The 22042-nt window shown below is 38.0% G+C and overlaps 1 protein-coding gene across 1 annotated transcript; it reads right to left on the bottom strand.

Annotated features, from left to right (window-relative positions):
• Window positions 1–12936: 12936 nt before the first annotated feature.
• On the bottom strand, window positions 12937–16710 carry LOC106096203 (tribbles). The gene is made up of 2 exons (XM_013263839.2): window positions 15409–16710; window positions 12937–13972 (listed from the first exon to the last, which is right to left on the bottom strand). Exons 1-2 carry the CDS (start codon window positions 16209–16211, stop codon window positions 13414–13416), a joined length of 1362 nt encoding a protein of 453 aa, XP_013119293.2. The 5' UTR covers window positions 16212–16710; the 3' UTR covers window positions 12937–13413.
• Between the last annotated feature and the right edge of the window lie 5332 nt (window positions 16711–22042).

Genomic DNA, 22042 nt, shown 5'->3' with positions numbered 1-22042 from the left:
GAATCATGGGATGTTAGTGCTATATCCTCAAGAAAACCGACAGAGTCGACACAAATTCAGGATTTAAAAGCCAAAATTAAAGAAATAATCGAGAAAATCGAGGCACTCGCAAATCAATTAAGAAGCCGTTCAAAATCAAGAGGCAGGTCACAGAGTAAGTCACGTGATAAACCTTTTTGTTGGTATCATTATAAGTTTGGTCATCGTGCTACCAAATGTGTCCAGCCCTGCTCATTTGTGCCAAATTTTTCTCCGGAAAACTAAAAGGCTCCTCATCATCGGTGACGGATGAGGACTGCCGACAGATATGTCGCCTTTTTGTTCGTGATACAAACCTAAACTATGAGTTTCATATCGATACTGGTGCTGATGTATCTGTGTTCCCGGCTACCTCAACTGAAAAACGCCAAAATCCATCAAGTCTTGAATTAATAGCTGCTAATGAGTCCCCCAAAAAACATTTGGTATAAAAACTCTTACCTTAAGCCTTGGCCTCAACCGAAAATTTACCTGGAATTTTATCGTTGCCAGTGTTAACAGACCAATAATTGGCGCTGATTTTCTTAGCCATTTTGGGTTATTGGTTGATGTTAAGAACAATCGTCTGATAGATAATAGGTCCAGGTCAGAAAGTAAAGCAACGTTATTTTATGGATCTTTAAATTCTGTAAAATCAATTTCAAAAAACTCAGAATTTTGTAAGCTTTTTCTACAATTTCCTGAACTGACGCAAAGTGACAATCGTATTTCACCAGTAAAGCATTCTGTGAAGCATGTTATCCACACAGAAGGTCCACCGGTTCATGCAAAAGCACGAAAACTGTCCCCTGAGAAGCTCAAAATTGTAAAGCGTGAGTTTGATTTGATGCTGCAACAAGGTATATGTCGTCCTTCGAAAAGTACCTGGGCAAGTCCGTTGCATTTAGTCCCGAAGTCAAATATAGAGTGGCGTCCATGTGGCGACTACCGTCGTTTAAATGCTGTTACCACTCCCGACCGCTATCCTGTTCCTCACATACACGATTCTCATCTCAGGAAATTATTTTCAAGATTTCGAGAGTTTGGTGTTACTATTAATTATTCCAAGTCGGTGCTCGGAGTTGCAGAAGTCGAATTTTTAGGATATGTAGTCAATTCAGGTGGTATCAAACCTCTGCCATCCCGCGTAGAAGCAATCAAAGGCTACAAGTTGCCAGAAACTGAAAAAGAGATGCGAAGGTTTTTAGGAATGATAAATTTTTATAGACGATTTATTCCTAATGCAGCACATCAACAGTCCAAAGTACATGCTATCTGTTCTGGAAATAAAAAGGGAACGAACGCAAAGATCGAATGGACAGAGGACTTACTTGAAGCTTTCAAGGAATGCAAGAACTCATTAGCTGATGCCGCTCTACTTGTTCATCCAAAACTCAATGCTCCGACATCTTTGTGGATTGATGCATCGGATACATGAATAGGTGGAGTTTTACAACAATTTATTAACGGTGAGTGGAAACCCATAGCATTTTTCTCAAAGAAATTGAGCTCGTCCCAAATGAAATATAGTGCATATGACAGAGAACTTCTCGCAGCATACTCAGCACTGAAATACTTCCAATATTTTTTGGAAGGAAGAGAATTCTTTATTTGCACAGACCACAAACCCCTAATATATGCATTTAAACAGAAACCGGAGAAGGCATCCCCACGGCAACTGCGACACCTTGATTACATAGGGCAGCATACTGTCAACATAAGACATATTTCCGGAAAAGATAACACAGTTGCAGACGCATTATCTCGATTGGATGCAGTATCATTACCATCACCTCTGGATTACAACGAACTGGCTCGTTCGCAAGAGTCCGACATAGAATTACAACAATTACTAAAAGTTAACACATCTCTTGTCTTGAAAAAAATGGTTGTCCCTGGCTCAAATGTTGAAGTTTATTGTGATGTGTCAACAAAAGCAATACGACCATATATAACCAAACATTTTCGCAAGCCTCTCTTTGAATCACTACATGGAATATCTCATCCAGGCATCCGAGCAACAACAAGCATGATTAAAACTCGTTTTGTTTGGACATCAATATCTAAGGACCTGCATGTTTGGACCAAATGTTGTATATCCTGTCAAAAGGCAAAGGTTAATCGCGACGTCAAGAGTCCTCTTGGAAATTTTTAGTTACCAACGGAACGTTTTAAAAACATCAGCATCGATTTGGTTGGTCCGCTACCTCTATGTCAAAATTTCAGGTATGTTCTCACTTGTATTGACAGATTTACCCGATGGACCGAGGGTATACCGTTGACAGACATAACAGCAACAACCGTTGCTTCAGCATTTCTGTCAGGCTGGGTTTCCCGATATGGAGTTCCGTCATCTATTACAACCGATCAGGGAAGACAATTTGAATCTGCTCTTTTTCGAGAATTTTCGCGGTTATTAGGAGTAAATGTTACCCATACAACACCTTACCATCCGCAAAGAAATGGCCAAATTGAAAGATGGCATAGAACAATGAAGGCAGCTATCAAGTCATACAAGTCGCAGAATTGGGTAGAAATTCTTACTGTAGTTATGATGGGTTTGCACTCGGCAATTATTCAAGATGTTGGTTATTCTTCTGCTGAAATGGTTTTTGGTACCAACCTCAGACTTCCTGGTGAGATATTTGATAACGTCAACTCCAAATATTCAGACAATTGGATCGATGAATTTCATAATAATATGTATGCAAAATATAAGACCAACTCCTGGAATAAGACATGGGAAGCATACAATTTTTGTTCCCATGGATCTACTGAAATGCTCACATGTTTTTGTAAGAAATGATGCAGTTCGAAAACCTCTACAACCTCCCTACGAAGGCCCATTTCAAGTAATTTCGCGGAATAGTAAGATATTCAAAATTAGACGAGGCCAGGATGAAAAGGTAATATCCATCGACCGGCTCAAACCCGCCTATCTCTCAAATGAATCAGAATCAATTCAAGTTCCGGATACTTCAAGCAATTCACAAGGAACGTCAACAATGAAATTACGATCCGGAAAGAAAGTATCATTTGCTCCTGGAGTATAAATTTCGTTTTCACTAGGGAGGGGGTACTGTGGTGTATCCACATTTATTAATTTCAATTGTTTAAATTATTTATTTTCTAACAAAGTAGGTTAAGTTTTCATTTTCCTTTTTAGTTTATATAACACTTTTGAGTTTTAAAAAATATGTTAAATTGAGTTGGCATTGGATTGTCATTTTCTTTTCATTGTACAGAAAAATTTGATTGATTCGAAAAAATATAAGTGACGTGTCAGGAAGCAAAATTAAAAATATTCATAAATTTGTTATTTGTTTGTGTTTTATTTTGTTTTGCACCCTCAACCCTCACGTGTTCAAATCACGTCGGGGTCACCAATTGACGTGGTTAAGAGTGCAAAACGAAATAAAACGCAGACAATTAACAAATTTATGAATATTTTTAATTTTGCTTCCTGGCACGTCACTTATATTTTTTCGAATCAATCAATGAAAAGAAAATGACAATCCAATGCCTACTCAATTTAACATATTTTTAAAACTCAAAAGTGTTATATAAACTAACAAGGAAAATGAAAACTTAACCTACTTTGTTAAAAAATAAATAATTTAAACGATTGAGAATAATAAATGTGGATACCACATATAGAAGCGCCCCATCTAGAAAACATACCAGGAAAAATTTTCGCTCCAATTTTATGCACACGCAGCACAGGTTAATATGAAGATTGTCCCATAGGCAGAAAAAATGTTAAAGGCTGATTTTGCATTTTAAATAAGAATTTGTATCAGTCATAAGCCATAATGTTTCTAAGAGCATTTTATTTTGGGTTTCCAACATGGATCTATTATCGTCTACAAAGTGAAGACGCAAACGTGTTTGTATTATGGTATTCTAAGTTTTTAATCGTATTATTAGGAAGACTAAGTCAATAGCACATTCAAAACTATTTGATGGCAAGACGCCTAAGGAAATGTGGCAGATTCTGGATAAGTATGGGATTGGAATAAACGAAGACATTGTTGATGCGAGCGTGGATGATTTAAACAGGATTTTTTTTTAATTAAATCACGAGCTGTTGGGTCCGATGGATTACACCAACATTTCTTGAAGATTGTTTTTCCTATTATAAATGATTTTGTCTTGCATATTGTTAACACCATATTCACAACATCAATATTTCCAGCGATTGACAGTTACAGGCCCATTTCTATAATGCCTACATATATTATCGATAATGATGGAACATATTATGAAAGCTCAAATTAATGAGCATATTTTGAGAGGATCATTATTGCATTACTGCCAGTCAGGATTTAGAAGTGGCCGCTCCACGCCGTCTGCCCTTAAAGGCTTAACTGACAATATTAAAAGGGCTATCCGTAGTCTTGAGTACTGTGTTGTGCTGTCCCTTGATATAGAAAAGGCCTTTGACAGACTTGACCATGGTATATTAGTAAGCAAATTGCACTCTTCTTTTGGGTTTTCTAGGTCTGCGTGTTTTTTGTTGAATTCTTATAACAATGAAATAATAGATGTTAGAATTTGTTGGCGGTAAAAAGTGGGATGCCGCAGGGTTCAGTCCTTGTGGTACTGTGGGGTCAGTTATAAGAAAGCTGCGTCACGTGTTTAACAGAGCAGTAAGATTTGTGTTTCATGTTGGTTTTCGCCAACATATTACCCCGTTTGTTCTCGATTTTTTGGGTTGCTCCTTTAAAGATTTTTCAAGTATTCGTGCTTTGCTGTTTTTTTACAAAATATACAAAAATCAGCACCCTGAATTTTTAGTTGAGCTGTTCACTTTTTGCAGATCTGTGAGATCTGCAGCTTAGAATACCTACACTTACCCCTTCATTAGAACGATCTTTTCATGCCACGGTGGCTCGGCTTTTTAATTATTTGCCTCTGAATCTTACACATTTCAACTTTCCCATACATCTTATAATTGTTTGCTTGGCAAGCCAGTATCCTGCGGAATGGAAACATACGATGATATTGCCAATCCCTTAATTTAAAACTAGTAACGATTATCGCCAACCAACGAGATAGACGAGATAGAACTCAATCAGTTATAATGGGTACTTCCAGGTCAGCGCCCTTAGCAATGAATAGAGGTGTGTCTCAAGGTTCAATCTTGGGCCCGCTCTTGTTCTCCATGTACATCAATGACTTGCCACATCAACTGGACTATTCAAACATCCATATATATGCAGATAATGTTCAAATATACCTCCATTGCCACAAATCATCACTATCAGATGGTATATTAAAGCCAAACAGAGATCTCTGCAAAATACACACATGGGCCACTGCAAACAATCTTCTGATAAACCCATATAAATCTAAATTTATGCATAATAATAAATAGCACTTGAAAATGGAGGGATCACATCATCGCAACGACATGATAAGTATTTGGAATGCTTAGTACACTATACCAAGCTCAACTGCTAACCCCGCAACATATCCGAACTCTTCTGCCAAAATCTTACTTACTGCCAACACTGATGTATGGTTCTGAATTGTTCGGAAAATGTGACTCAAAAAGCAAGCACAGAATGCAAACAGCTTATAATGCCATCACAAGGTATGTCTACGGCCTGAAAAACCATGAAAGCTGTTCGTAGTTTTTAAAAGAATTGCAAGGAGTTGATTTTAACATCAAGGCTCTTATAATTCTGCACAAAATTTATAAAAACACACAGGAGTATATATACAATAAATTGGATTTTGGACGACCCACCAGAAGGATATTGATGGTCCCAAAGCGACAAAATCTGTTACGTGTTCGAATGGCATTTCTTTTTTAATGCAGTCCGTCTATGGAACTTCTTGCGAACATCAATACAATTTTTAAGCAACGCAAGCAAGTTCAAAATATCTCTTTTTCAACACGTATTAAATATTTATTTAGAAGTAATAATTATTGTTCAGAAATTGTAATTAAAACAAAATACGTTTTTATTCAAGGAATTAGTTCGTATTCAAATGCTGTACAAAAATGTTAATGCTATTAAAAGTCTAATCATAAGATTGTAAAGCCTTGTTGTATGTGAAATCATAAAATAAATAAATAAAATTTATAAACATAAGAATAGACTACCACAAAACTGTTTTCGTCTTTTAAACTAGTTGTTGTTAAACGAGTGAAACTGTTAAAGTATTATTGTTATAAAATTTTTAAATGTTAAAGTAATGTTAACTTCTTATTGTTTTTATTATTAACTAGGCGGACAGGGCCCGCTCCGCTGCGCCTTTTTTCACTCTCTTATTTTATCTGAGCCCTATACGGTCACGTCAGGAAATAAGTCCTGTTTGGGGGTGCTGGTACGGCCTTTCAGATATTTCGCGCCAATGTGGATATTATATTGGTCTCTTCTCCAAATACCTTTAATGAGAGCCTTATATTGCAATGGTCGGTAAACATGTCCGGTATGGGAGTGTTTTTGTGGGTGAGGCGGATCCTCATATATCAGATTAGTGCTCTAGTTTCAAATACCTTTTATTTGAGTCCCTTATTGTGTATATTATTGGTTTATATTTCATTTGGCTGGTGGCTTTTGAGGTGGGTCGGCCCTAGACATCCCACCCTAAATAAGGATACAAATTTCTGAATTTACGTTATTTAAAACAAACTAAATTTCGCTTAAATCGCCCTACCCATCTCCGAGATCTGGCGTTTTTGAAAATAGGGTAAGGGGAGGGTCCGCCCATTAAAGTTTGGATGTTAGATCTACTTTATTCTCTTGCATTTGGTGGTGGCCAAACTCTTTGTCCCGAAAGTCGATATCAGATTCATACTTCCCTCCCAAAAACCACATTGCAGCTACATGCTGCTATATTCGCTATATATGTGTGGTTTGAAACAGGTACAGAAACAGGCCATGAAACAGGTACAGATTTGAGCCCCCATTTGGGCCATAATCCACAAATATGCCCAATTTGAGGGTTATGCAGGGTGGGGTGGCCACCCACGTACTTAGCCCTGAAAAATATCAGCATCGTGCTCTACTCTTAAATTTTTTAATTTGAACCCCAGTTGCAATTGGTTTGGGGGAAGCTTATGGGGAGACACGACCACTAAACATTTGGCCTCAAAATTGGATATCAAATTCGTTTTCTATCAAATACCTATTATTTATCGCCATAGTAGACAATCAAGACCGGTTTGAAGGGGTTTAGGGGCGGACCCTGAAGTAATATCAGCATCGTGCAAGAGAACGAGTTTTTTTGAGCGCCATAATGTCAAGCATTTTGAAGGGGGCTATCAAGATATTCAAGGCTACGGGTCTCGTTCAGTTTCACACTAATCAATTTTTTTGTATTGGTTATCTACATTCAAAATCATATTTCAAAGCGACCACTTGGGATACCACATTCTTAAAGATCCGCAGGTCCTCCTCCGTGCATCCCAATTTGAGGGTAAAAAATTTACTCTACTACCAAAAACCTTTTATTTCTGTCCTATTCTATCCTGATCGCCCTTCATATATTATTTCATATTACTCATATATTATCTCTAATTCTTTTTTTTAAGTAGGATAGGGGGAGGGGGATTGCCCTCTGACACGTCCTTTCATTTGAGTACAATATGTTCTCCTCCATCCTACATAACAGTTACGTTGCATTTATTGGGAGGAGAGGGTCGGTCCCCCCGACGCTAAGAACCAAACGACAATTAATTTATGTCTTTTATTGTCGCGATCTACTGTCCTGCGGAACCATAGGACGTGATCCAGATACTTGAATCTTTATACCAACATTAAATTCTGAATATACTGTCATAGACCTTTCTTTAAATCGACATATTATCCCGATCGAACTACACGTCCTGTTGAAGGGTATTTGCCTTCAGACAGATTTGAATTCTATCTTTAAATACCTTTCATTTGATACCCATATTGCGCAAAGTGGGTAAAGTGTCCTGTTGGTTTGGTTGATATATGAGATAAACTGCTTTTCAGCAGTAATTAATTCCAGATTTTTATGATTGTTAATTTTTTAGTGTCTTAGACATGTATGGTCTAACGACTTGACTTATAAATGAGCAAATTAATTTAACAATTAAAAAAAAAGCTGCATACCTGAAGTGTATGTTTTATACAAACTATAGGACATTTATTGTAAGTTTTCTTATTTATCTGGGCCGAATTATCGCATACGTAAACGAGTAAAATCATTCAAAATCTTTCAATTATGAAGTATGCGTTTCTTAATTAAACGAGATTTTTTTTAATTAAGAACGGGAATGTTTAGATCGGACGTAATTCATAAAAAATTTGACATTTCAAAAATTTGACATGCAGGGTGTGCTAGAGAAACTTGCTTATTTGACAGGTCAATACAAACACCGTAGCACAAAGGTTAGCACGACGCTGAACGCCTAGGTTCGAATCCTTTCAGCGACATTTTGAAGTATTTTGCCATGTAGAAACTTCTCCCAAAGTGGTGTCGTTCTGTGGACAGCACTCAGTGTTAAGTTAGAAGTTTGCCCCTGTTACTTAATGGAATGTTCATGGGCATATTTGCATGTGCAATGAAAACAAAAGTACTGCAGTTACTGTTTCAATTCTTTTTTTATTTGAGAATACAATATCATTATTTTTTTCATGCAGTCTTGAAAATGAGATCGGGTAAATTGCGAGTCCCACAGCACATACACTGATTAAGTCGATTTTATTTATTGTAATTCGTGTTCACTCTTTGCACCATATCAATCGACATGTTGGCAATGGCGTCGCGAATGTTGTTCTTGAGGTGTGGTCGATCGACATATTCTGGTGATGTTCATGCGGATTTAAAGTATGTTTTGCTTGTTGACGCCGCCGAGAATGTGAAAGTGAGCGTCGTCCCTGGAAAAAACTACCACGTATTCAGGCAGGTTGTCACTCAGCATTTCACATGCATTTAACTGGCAACAAAATCGCGTTCAGTAAATTAGCATCTCTACACTGATGCTAAAAATTTGGATTTACCTGGAGCTGAGACCTTACTACTGTCCTCAACCTGTCTTCGAACACTGTTATAGTACCCGATGTCTAGAAGATGAGCACAATGATCCCGCTACTGAAGTCTGGAAAGGACCCGAGTAAGGGGGAGTCGTACAGACCGATCTCCCTTCTCTCACCAGTAGCCAAGACGTTGGAGAATTTCCATTCGCCGAGCATTTGCCGTGGCTTCAATCCAACCCAGGCCATGTGATAGGACGGACCTATCGAAGGCATTCGACCCGGTCAGCCATACCAAACTATATGAGGAAATCGCCAATACGCCCCTACAGCCAGGCCTGAAACGCTAGGTCGCAAATTATCGGTGTGGTCCCCAGTCATTTGTGGAATTTAGGGATAAAATAACGAAGCACCGTAGAGTGAAACAGGGAGTTCCCCAAGGCGGGGTGATATCACCGGCACTGTTTAACCTATACCTATTTTCCATTCCATAGGTATATATAATCATGGCATCAGGCCTCCACCCATTGATGACTGCTACCCAATCTTCAGCCACATTGTCCAATACATACACGCTTGAGATGTGTAGGGAGCTTAAAGTGATGGTCGACCATCAAGTGTCCCATAATACTTGGTGTCATATTTGACGACTATTGCAAATTCTCCTCACGTGCAAGAGCAATTTGCGATAAAGTCAAGAGTAGAAACAAGGTCCTCAAGTCACTTGCTGGCAGCATTTGGGGTGCTGACAAAGAAAACTTGTTGACCACGTACATAGCAATTCGCCGGTCTGTTGTAAGTTATGCAGCTCCAGTGTGGTCTCGTCAGCGAAGACATAACTATATGCTGTCTAAGCAATACCTTTTGGGCTGTTATCGTAGAGACCATCCAAACTCACCGCCTCACTCTTTCGATATTTTCCGTAGTTGGTCCGTTGAAGTCCCTTTCTTGGTTACGCGACACTTCCACACTCCCGAAATGAGTTAACCCACGACAGTATCGAATTACGGCCAGGAACGAGTCTGCGAGGAGGGATTTCGAAGCGAGCCCAGAAGGCACGTTGCGTAGCAACAAGTGAGCGAACGTTAGAAAAGAAGCTGTCGACGGCGAAGGCCCGCTGCTCCTTAGACTACAGCATGATGACAACTGACTGGAGAAAGAAACATACTTGGGAACTTCCCTCTCCAGGTGCGCCCACTCTTGACCCCCTCCCCGCCCAACTCACCACTTGGGAGTTTTTTCAAAAAAGTAAGTTTCTCTGGCGCAGCCTGTAAATGTAGTTTAACATCCACTAAACACAATATGACATTTCATTGGATACTAACGGCCTTATTCACAAAACTTAATGCAGATTTAAAATAGGTTTATTTGACATATTTCCTTCACAAAACAGTCAAAAAGTCCTATTTTAAGGCTCCATAAAGTTTTGTGAATGAGGCCGTGAAGCATCTGACACAGTCGTGGTCACTTTTATTTGAGATTGTTCTATTGATCTTAATATTTTGAAAAATATCACATGCTACCCTAAATACTTGCAAAGACTAAAGCACTTCAATGCTAAAAAAAGACATGTAAAATGCGAAATGTTGAAACTACTAAATTACAAAAACAACAAATACCTTTTTATTACTTTGTTAACCATTCAAAGTCTCTTTGCAGATGCTCAAATAGCAACGAAATTGAATGATCAAATGCAAGCATTTGACTAATTTTTTCTTAATGTCATTTGACATTTGAGTAGATGCAATGCCTTGCTATAAATAAATGTGGAACAGCACGATTCTATCTAGGATGTTTATTTAAAAAAAAAAAAAAACATTAAATCCAATTTACTTATTGACTTCATTTTGGTTTTTTCTCTTAGTTGAAAACTCTGCTAATTTGAAAATGGGTTAGCATGTCCGCTTAGGACGCCGAACGTTCAAATCCCGCCGCGAACATCACAACAATTTTCGGCGGTGGTTATCCCTTTACTGATGTTGGCTTCATTTGTGCCATGTTAAAACCTCTCTACCAAGTGGTGTCGCTATGCGGCACGCTGTACGGACTCGACGTAATAAAGGAGGCCCCTTATCATTGACCTTAAACATTAATCGGACTTTTCCTATGTTCTAGGAAAAGTTTGAATTACAACAAGAAGTCTATCGTGAATGGATTGACCTTTACCATGTAATAGACTAAAGCAGGAATAGTAATTGATTAAAGAAAGTTGGTGATGCCAGTTTTTCTTTTTTATGAGGTAGTCTGAGAGCTCCACTAAAAACCAACTTCCTCTTCCTGGGATTGGCCGACAGCGACTACACACACACCGACATTGGTCGATAAACCTATAACTGGCCACGTGGTGGTAAATTTTACACCCTCAACACATATTCGTTTAACAATTCCCTTCTTTCTCAATTTTGCGAACCATTTCTTTACGTATTTTCTCAATTTGTTGTCGTGGTGAGACCGATGTGTTTTTGTCGCCCTAAGTGCAACATGTGCGAAGTAATGCCTGTGCTGGTGTTAAATTTACCACACGTCGACAATTGTGGCATTTTTTCTTTGAAAAATCTTTTTACCACCACCTTGCCTTTAAGGTAAGTATTCACAAGAAAATGAAATACCCCGCGTCACGTTTCAAAGCATAAATTCGGGGTCGGTTTGTATGAGATCTATATCGGGTTATAGACCGATTTGAAACAAACAAATCGGACAATAAATAAATTCGCTACCTAGAGGCTCAAGAAGTCAAATGGGGAGATCGGTTTATATGGAAGCTACATACATAGGATTGTTGTCTGTGCTGGTGTTACATTTACCACACGTCGACAATTGTGACATTTTTTCTTTGAAAAATTTTTTACCACCACTTTGCCTTTAAGGTAAGTATTAAGAAGAAAATGAAATACCCCGTGTCACGTTTCAAAGCATTAATTGCTTTTTGGGCAACCCAATATCTATATAGGATTATGGACCGATTTGTATCATAAACGGCACATATATTAAAAATCTTAACAGACGCCAAGGTCCAAAATTTCAGCCATATCGGTTAAAAATTGCGCCCTCTGGAAGCTCAAGAAATCAAATCGGTTTATATGGTGGCTAAATATATTGGTTTATGGACCGATGTAGATTATTATTGGCGCGTATGTTGGGAGTCATAGCAGAAATATATGTACAAAATTTCAATCATATCGGTTAAAATTGTCTTCTCCAGTAGCGTATTTGTGGGTGGAACTTTAGGCAAATCTCATATTCCCCAGAGAGCCCTCTTCTTATTTGAACCTAAATTTAAAAGCCCAACTAAAAGTCTCTCGAAGGTGACTATAATGGAATACGCAAAAGATCCGATGAAAATAGTGAAAGAAATCACGAACAGGGTGTCGAAGATTAGGGAAGATCGAGGCACTTGTAAATATATTCTACGTTTGGGTAGTGGAACAATTGTCCTGTCACCTACGTTAGTTATTGCAAATGCAAATTTGCTCTTTAACTTTCCATTAAGAAACAGGGGCAAACTTCTCACATAACAATAAGTGCTGTACTATTCAATTTTAGTATCAATGATAGAGGGCCTCCTTTTTATAGCCAAGTCCTAAAGGCGTGCCGCAGTGCGAGTTTGCTTAGCAAACTATCTCACAAATGTCGCCAGCATTAGGAGGGGATAACTACCATTGAATTTTTCTCTTTATGTTCTCGCCAGGCGTTTAGAGACATAGGCGGCCATTCTAACTGCGCTATGGGCATAATACTTTTAAAGTGTTAAGATTGCCTGTGACAAACCTTGTACAACAACAACAACAACAACAACAACAACAACAACAACAACATAACCACCCATGACATTTTTTTTCGTTCAGCGTAGTAGGCGGACATCCTAACCTCTGCGCTACGGTGGCCTCCAAGTAAGTTATTAAGTAACTAAAAATTGCAATTTCTTTTAGCTTAGTCTATGCATATTTAGAAATTAAAGTGATTATTTATTGTCAACAGTGAGATCATATTATTCTTTATTTTTAATCTTGTTTTAGCTCGTATAAAAGTAGTTTTTTACTAAAGCGATATAATGGAAGTACATATATAAATATATTCAATATAATCAAGGCAACGTTGAGAATTTAACTATATAACATTTAATAACAATTTTATGGTTTTAATTTAATTTCGGTTTGAACGCTGCGAAAGTAGATCACTACATTGTACTTTAAGCACGTCGTATATCTACAATACCTCAGTCTCACACTCTCTTGATATGATAGGTGGGTCAACGACGAGCCTCTTCCAGCCGATGTTGAGTTAATGTCTGAATGGGTAGTAAAGGATACGCGGTAGTTGCGTGCTGAAAACAAACAAGAACTGTAGCAAAGCATGTGCGCCAGCACATCTAAAAGTCAGCATTCCCAGGAGCACCGGCTTCCAGCTTTGATAGTTTATTTTAGATTACATTTGTGTGTCAACCCATTTCAGCATAAGAATATCCATAATTTACACTAAGTGTGGTGCATGAATAGTCCAAGGGTTCGACTCCATCAAGGTCATCCGTAGTATCCATGCAATTCTCCATTGTCTTCCTTGTGGTTTCGCCATTGTCATCATCGGGAATCTCAACATCGATAGGTATATACATATGAAAGCCCCTTTGTTCTTTCAACCAGGGCGATAGAAATATATGCTCAATCGGTACCCGATCACTTATGTTTTTGCGCAGTAGAGCTAATAGAAGCCATCTGGCAGATCTGGAAAGATGACCCGGTAGTTGAACGAAACATTGCCGAATAATGGAAATTAAATTGCTATTGCCCTTGACAAAGAACGGATAGTGCCCAACAAGCATTGTATATAGTATGACTCCTAACGCCCACATATCTGCCGGCTTACCCCTATAGTTTGGCGCAGGGCACAGTAATTCGGGTGCAGTATAAAGAGGGCATCCTATCTTTTCGCTGAGTGTATCGTCATGCGGATTTTCGAGGATCATAGAACCCTCTAAGGATTCATATTGCAGTTTTGTGCTAAAAGATAAAAAGAAATTTTTCTAATAAATATATTTAATACTTAAATATTACGTTTACACTGTCAATTTGTTTGTGTAAGGCATTTGTAAGCATTCTAATAATAATTCTGTACCTCCCATAGACGCACACACACAGTAGCTACGCCCCGACCATGCACATGTTGTAACAAATTCATTGCCAACAACGATCGCTCATAAACTCAATAGTAGTAATACTATACTCTCAGCAGTGATCACAACAACATCCAAAAACTTAAAATTTCAACAAGTATAAAAGTATTACAACAATGCACGAAACCTCGAACTGACCCTGATATCAATACACGCAAACAGAGCTACAAGCAATGCTATACATACGTCGTACAAAATACGCTATTGAGTGTTGCTGGCTGAAGAAGAGCACAGCACACACCACACACAAAAACTCCACGAATTTTTATTAGACATACAGATACCAATACAAGATACAAGGTGAAAACTTTTAACAGAAACAAAAAGAGAACACCCGTCGCACCAGCTATTTAGGTAGCTGGGTAGGTATACTCAAACAAAAGTAATGATAAAACACAACAATTACCTCGAGTGACCTCGAATCGCTCTTGGAAATAAGTCTAAATGAGGAAAGACGCTATAATTTTCGAAGGTAGTGTTGCAATTTTGTGAGTGGAAGAGGGGAAAGAATAAAGAATGATAAATAAGAAAATTCCCAATACCTGCATACGTATTAAACGACAGAATTCTACTAAACAACAAAACTATACATTTATATGCATACATATGCATATATACCTATATATTAGAGAACTATCTCAGGGTTACGAGTTGAATGTTCAATGACCTTTCAAAAATAAGTAGCCACTCACAATTTCCCAACGTTTGCAACATATATTATATAGGTATATACAAATTCGAGTAATAAACCAACATTATACCAATATCTTCAACGTTCTATTCCAAAATATAAAAGTGCAAAATATAATGATAAAATACTAAAGAGAAAAGGGATTTTTTAATGTTTTCAAGTTAGTAATGTCGACACAGAAAATTACATTCAATGCTACCAACGGCAAGCTGCTAGCAACCAATAACTACAACTTGAGTTTGTTGATTGGAGATTTTTTATCTCAATGTTTGTTTCTTAACACCAATAACAAGTTTAGAGTTGTTGGCTATCTGTGTCAAAAACACTCGTGGATTTGAAATCAATGTGCTTATGTGTGCGTTAACATATACATAAATATATATACGGTCAATTTTCTGAGTTAAGGTCTTCAGGTTGTAGTTATACAAAAATATTTCACAGACACAAACATACGAATTGATTTTGTACACAAAAAAGATGCATTCCTTGTCAAATCGCTAGAAAATTCTAATCCAGGAAGTGAATTTTACAAGCGCATGAATGTTTATAACTCTCTCTATGAAGGTATTTACCGTGCTTTATCGATGAAGAAAAACCGGCGCAGCTTGAGATCACGTAGTATAATTCCATTACGGTGGCATATAAGAACTGTTTCACAGATTTGGTGAAAAAGTGAACGGGCTTCTGTCTCACATAGACGATGCTTTTCACGGAGGTATGTATGCAAGTCTTCATATATCGCACCAGCAGCTTCCGACGGAGATTGTGATTGAACGGGGGCAAGAATGATGTATGTACGTTGCTTATTTAAAGCAACAATGTCTTTGACATCGCGTATAAGTTGGTGGCCATATATGGTACTACGGCGATTATCTACCTCTTGTTGTAACTTAAAATACGCCTGTTGCACTTTATGCAGAGGCTCGTTTATAACTTTGCACGTAAATTGTTCTCCAGTGAATATGTCGGTGCATTTAAGGTTAGACATATTCATATCAACCAGATGACGTGAAAATCCATCGGAAGGCATGTGTTTGGGCTTGGCACATATTAAATATTTGTCATTCACCACATTTACAGCCGAATCCATTTTAAAGTCTAAACGTAACGACTGCAACTCAAATGCTCCTCCAGGTGTCAGAAGTTTCTTTCTTATTGTCTGTAACATTGTTGCGTCCATGGACTGTTTCTTTGGTGTAGCCAGGACAGATGATGCTGTACTTGGATAATTGCTGGCTCCTACTAATCCTCTACTGGAATGCGGGGTTGTTGATGCACTATCCGAAACAATTGAAAGTGGTGACGTTGAGTATACTGCTTTAATAGCTGCAGTAGCGTTAGACGTGGCCGCTATGCTAGACGAATTCCTTTCCATCGTGTATTATTCTACGATTTCGAACTAACTCTGTGTTTAACACAATACCAGTCCAATTTAGGCGAAGAAACGTTTTTAACTAATAATCACTTTGGAGAGTTTAAAAATATTATTTCTAAATTCTTTGGCGTCGTCTTCCGACAAGATAATTTCTCAGAGTAAATGTGTTTCGTATGTTTTACCAACAGCGTTGCTTCGTTCTGCACTTATTTTGTAACAATTGCGTACATGAAAATTAAGCAAATTTTTAATTCACAACACTACGAAATAGCGCTGATGTAAGAATTTCTTAAATTCTTACAATGTTACGAAATCGAATTGATGATGCACGGTAAAAATGCGTTTTTTTTATTTTCACAATGTTTTGCGTTCTTTTCCCGACGACGATTGAGCGGTAGGTAACGTATGTATGAGTATTCGATATCGCGAGTATCGGGGGTAGCTCGCGCTGAGTCGTCGTTGTTGTGTCTCTCTCGACGTTTTCAAGTAGAATGACAAAATGACCGACAAACTGCTGGCTGAACGCGTTGAATTGTTTCATTCGTTTACCTGCTGAAGTATTTGAAAATTCAAGTTAGACAAACGTAATGCAATATCTTATAACGCGTCATTAGCTTAAATAATTCTATCTATTCTATTTCACAATTATAGTTGAATTAACAATGTTGGCTCACTTGCCCAACACGGTACACTTCCTTATTGACATTTTAGTTTTCATTTGCATTATCATGTGCAGCACCCACAAGATCAAAAGATTTATGACTAAAAACGTGTAAACTATAAATTAAAATATTTAAAATGTGAAAAAACATAAAATTCAGAAAATTTTTATTTGAATCGATAGTACTCTCCATATAATTTAATGTTTGAAGAATGTTTCATGCAATTGTTGATCGGCTGATCTTCACTCCAATATCAACAATTCTGCTTATTTACGTACCCATTGAGCCAAAAATGAGCTTTGTCGAATGTCGCGAAAAACGAACATAGCACCAGCCATAATAAGGGATTGTCCTACCGAATGAAATCAGCAAGTTTTTTTTCCTTCAAAATCTATTATATAAAAATGGAATCATGAAGAAATTTCGCTGAAAGCGATTAGAGTAAGCTAGCGAATCCGCTAGACTGGTAAATAAAAAAGCCCATCATTGTCGTGAATAGAGTAGCAATCCCTTGTTGCAAATTCTTTGGTATCGTTGTTGTTTCGTTATGGTATTGTACGATCAGTTGCGTTCGTATAATTTGTAAAACACTGATACGTTTTTGAGAGGGTGATTGAGAGGATGGAGAGAAAGCGTTTTTAGAAAGAGAGAAAAAACGGTTGGGTTACGGATTTCAAAATTATGCGTAATACAACAACAATTTTATTAAATCAAAATCTTTGTTTCAATTTCAGGGTTCAATGAAATTTGAGAATTTCCTTCATCTCACTGTAAAATCAAATAGAAACCACCACCAAATATACACACTTTGTTCTCAAAAGGACAAAAGGAATGCTAGTGCGTTGGTACAGTTGCGCGCTAGATATCCTTCGTCCTGTAAACTAAGCGAAAAACAGCGTTATTGTTGAGAGGAATCGCTTGAACAAACATTCCTACTTATTGCAGGTAGAAAACATATGTATATGCATGTTTTAAAGCAGACAGCTGGTGTCTGCAAGGTGACTCAGCTTCCGAGAAACGTGCAAAGGCAAAATCTTTTTTTTTTTGGGATACAATGACATTAAATTCAATAATGGGTTCATCGCTACGTTTAGGAAACCGAATGCTGTGGTGTTTAGACGCATGTGCATTATGCTTATATGTGTAGATAATTCCCGTGTAAAAATTGATCTGGTTTGCTACCATTTTTGGTATTTTTAATCCTGACTTTGATTGCAATTTACATTATGTGACACATCTGCAATAGAAGGTTAGAAGCTTAATGTTAAGCAGATCACGCCATTATTCGTAGATTCCCATTGCAAATATGATCACAATTCTCTGAGCCATCATCCAACATTGAGTTGCTATTGTATATTAAATTTAAAAATTGTAGAGATTTTTCGTTTCAACAATTGTTTTCTTTTCCTGCATATCAATATTTCTATGAATGATTTTAGCAAAAACCACTTTCTTCTCTGAATTCATTGAAATTTGTTGTTGTTTACACGTCCCCTCTCCTATCGAAGGCAACACTATGTAACCACGCGAAGGTGAGAGTATGGCTCGCAAAGACACCAGGTTACTGAACTGTATGTAGGAAACAATTTTTTAGAAAGCATGTTCAAACCATAGTTCATTGACTTGGAGAGAAAGTGTTAGCTAAAGAAAGCTGTCATATTAGAGACGAAATGATATAACCACGATGTAAACTACAACAGTGTGGAGAAATGCTTTTAGTAGTAATTGAAGATGGTCGAACATTCAGCGAAGAAGGCTTTTGTATGCCCTTCAAGCCCAGTTTTCATTTAAGATGGGTACTAAGTTCGTGTTTTATAGTAAGAATGACCATTTTTCACAATTACTTTTTTTCAATATTACAAAAATCTTAATAATATAAATTTAATAAAATTTCTTAACAAAAATCGTATGTTTTTATTGCTTAAAAATTGAATATTTAAACAAATCAATCGTGAGAAATATTGATTTTCACTGTGAAATATGTACTTAATACTGAACTGAAAATCTTACTAAAAAGTTGTAGCAAGTTCGAATGTGTCATAAATAGTGCAATAATTTAATGACTCCAATTATCAATTAGGCACAATTAATCCGAATGTAATATGATGGCAAGAATGTGTTAGTGCAGAAAATTTGCGTAAATATGTTTTAGTAAATTAAAATATTTTGTTCAAGTTTTTCACAACCAAAAACAGAGTATCCTGCTTAAAACTGGAATCGGAAAGCTCTCGTTGATATTAGAAAAGGCTGTTCTCTTTTCGCTAATCGAATCTTCTTGGGATTATTTCCAATTCTATTGTGCGGTTATGGAGGACAAAGTTGACATTACAATTTTTGAGGTTGCAGAATAGAATGAAATGATGGAGTGTCAAGACCCAGGAACTCTGCGACTAACGTAACGTAATTGAGCCAAGACTACTCTGGTTTGCCGGGGGAGGTCAATTTCTTCAGGTGCAATGAGAGGCGGTCGTTCTCCAAGGACTACATTCACCGGTAGCCATTTACCGCACCTGCTACCGTGTCTGCATGAATGTTGTCTAGACCTGCTTGATATGCCGCTTGATGTAGAGATTCTCTCTCGCTGAACCTCACGCTCTAGATTATGTAGATCTACCTTAAGGCTTCTAGGCGGTGGATATCTATTCAAAAGATGGTGTTTTGGATGGTCTCTGCGATAACAGCCCAAAAGGTATTGCTTAGACAGCATGTAGTTATGTCTTCGCACTGGTAGGATCTTTGTCTCCTGATGGAGGTGGTCCATATGAGAACTGAGGAGACAGCCCATCACAGTTCGGAGAGCGGCATTCTGACAGAACTAAGTATTATTCCACTGCGTGTCGCAAAGTTGACGAAACCACACTGGCGCTGCATAACTTACCACAGACCGGCCTCAAAGAGATGAGGGCATGCCAGGATACGTCACTCAGGAGATCAGGGGATGCAGTGGAAATGTCTGGCGAGCTGCTGCACCTCCTCGTGATCCTAATGGCATCCTCATTCACTGTGCAAAACGTGAAGCTTTCAATCTGCTCTGCCAAAGCTATGGCACGCTAGTCGTTACCTAGAGGAGATTGCCATGAAGTGTGATGCGCATTAAAGTCACCTAGAACCAGAAGACTATGGCTAGATAGTAACCCACTTTTGTCGGGGTTGTAAGCTTGGCCATGTACACGTTGTATAGCTTCATCTCGGCAGTACCGGACCTGACTGCTATCCCCATGCACTCCATGTAGGGGTTACTAGCGCCAGGCGCAGGCGAATGGGTCTACATTGCAGGGAATGGTGTATCACGAAGGCCAATCCCCCACCTCCATTCCTTGAGCGAGTCTTACGTAGCACATTGTATCCGTGACAACTGTGCAAGTTGGAGGTGTTGGTCATCTTTGTCTTATGGATCGCTGCGACCAATATATCTTTCCGACTCATGAATCCACAATCTCATCGATCTCAGTTTAGTTGCAAAAATAATACACTTCCCGGCACTGGCCTGGTAATATTTGGGCTGGGATGCTGCTGTTGCGTTTATTGCCGTACGAGAGAAGTCCGGGGGTCACATAGTCCGACGACGAGGACGCAGAAGGCGACGACGATGACGCTTGTGACCCACTGCTGGCTATGTTCGCACAGACAAAAAAAAGGATGAACACGTACATTGAGGCGCCAGACCTTGCCCATGAAGGATTCCATCGGGTTAATCCGATGCGTACAACCGGCTGCTATGGGATTGTGTAACCAAAAAGCGCGTTTCAGACGTGTTTAAGGATTGGAAAAAATAAAAAAAAAATGCAAAAGAAATATCTGAAGGAGATTGCTTTGAAGGAGACAAGATAGTTTATTTTATTTATTTATTTCATTTCATGCAATGCAAAGCCATCAGGCCTATAAATAATCACACTATGCATAAGACGTACTTTTTCTAACATAAGTTAAAAAACTACTCAATTAAAAATAAAAAACTTAGAAAATTTTTAACCTATTTAACACTTACTGAATCTAGATAAAACTAAATAACAAATAAAAAACAAATTACTAAAAATTATAAGCAGTAACTGATTAAAAAAATCCTACTCAAAAAAGATCAACGATATAAATTATAAAAATGATTAAAGCATAATAAAAAAAGTAAAAAGTAAAAAAGTTATTGATGAATAAATAAATACTTTTTAAAAATATTTAAAATACCGGTTAGCAATAGCAAAATAACGTATTAGGAATAGCAAAATTAATCCTGAGTAGTTATGAGCAGGTAGCACCATCGCGGTATATACGATGAGACGATAGGAAACCTGAAAGTGATGGAAGAGATTTCTGATCGGTTACCTGGACGATACTTGAGGTAGAATGCTAGGCACAGCTGACAGCGGCGCAGTCTTTGATTGACGGAAGTCTGGTATTGCCATCTGGAAGCTCATGATACACGGATGTATCAATGCTAGAGGAAAAAGAAAGCCTGGGGGTATACATTAAAAACCCCGGGATTGAGATCTACTTCCTACTGCCTGACCATAAATCTGTCTTTGAACACTCTTATAATAGCCGATGATGATGGGCAGTGTGACCCCGCTACTGAAGCCCGAATAGAACCCGAGCAAGGGGATTCGTACAGACCGATTTCCCTTCCCTCGCCAGTAGATAAGGCGCTTGAGGGACTACTTCTCCCGAGCCACGGTCAGCCATGTCAAACTATTTGAGAACATCGCCAAAATGTCTCTCCTGCCAGGCCTAAAATTCTAGGTCGTGAATTATCTGTGTTGATACGCCTGAGGTGTATAATGAGCTGAATATGATAATTAATGGCGGAACGATTCCGTCCATCAAGTGTGTCAAAATACTTGGTGTCACATCCGACAGCTCTTACATATTCTCTCCACATGCCACAGCCATTTGCGATAAGGTCAAACGTAGAAACAAGGTCCTCAAGTCACTTGCCGGCAGCACCATGTACAAAAAGCATTTGCCAGATATAATTGGATCTAACCATGTAATTTTTTTGCTGGGGTAATCTTATAACGTACCGACTAATTTTATTTATTTACTTCAAATTCAGCTATATTAAGGCTTGTCGGCCGGAACTACTTATCACACAGTAATATAAGCAAAAATTAATAGAACAATAATACTTAATAAAAAAATTAATCGGGAAAGAATCAAAAGGTCTCAACTAGACAG

This window comes from Stomoxys calcitrans, chromosome 1, assembly GCF_963082655.1.
Source record: "Stomoxys calcitrans chromosome 1, idStoCalc2.1, whole genome shotgun sequence".
Lineage (NCBI taxonomy): Eukaryota > Metazoa > Arthropoda > Insecta > Diptera > Muscidae > Stomoxys > Stomoxys calcitrans.
This window is presented reverse-complemented; position numbering and strand designations above follow the sequence as displayed.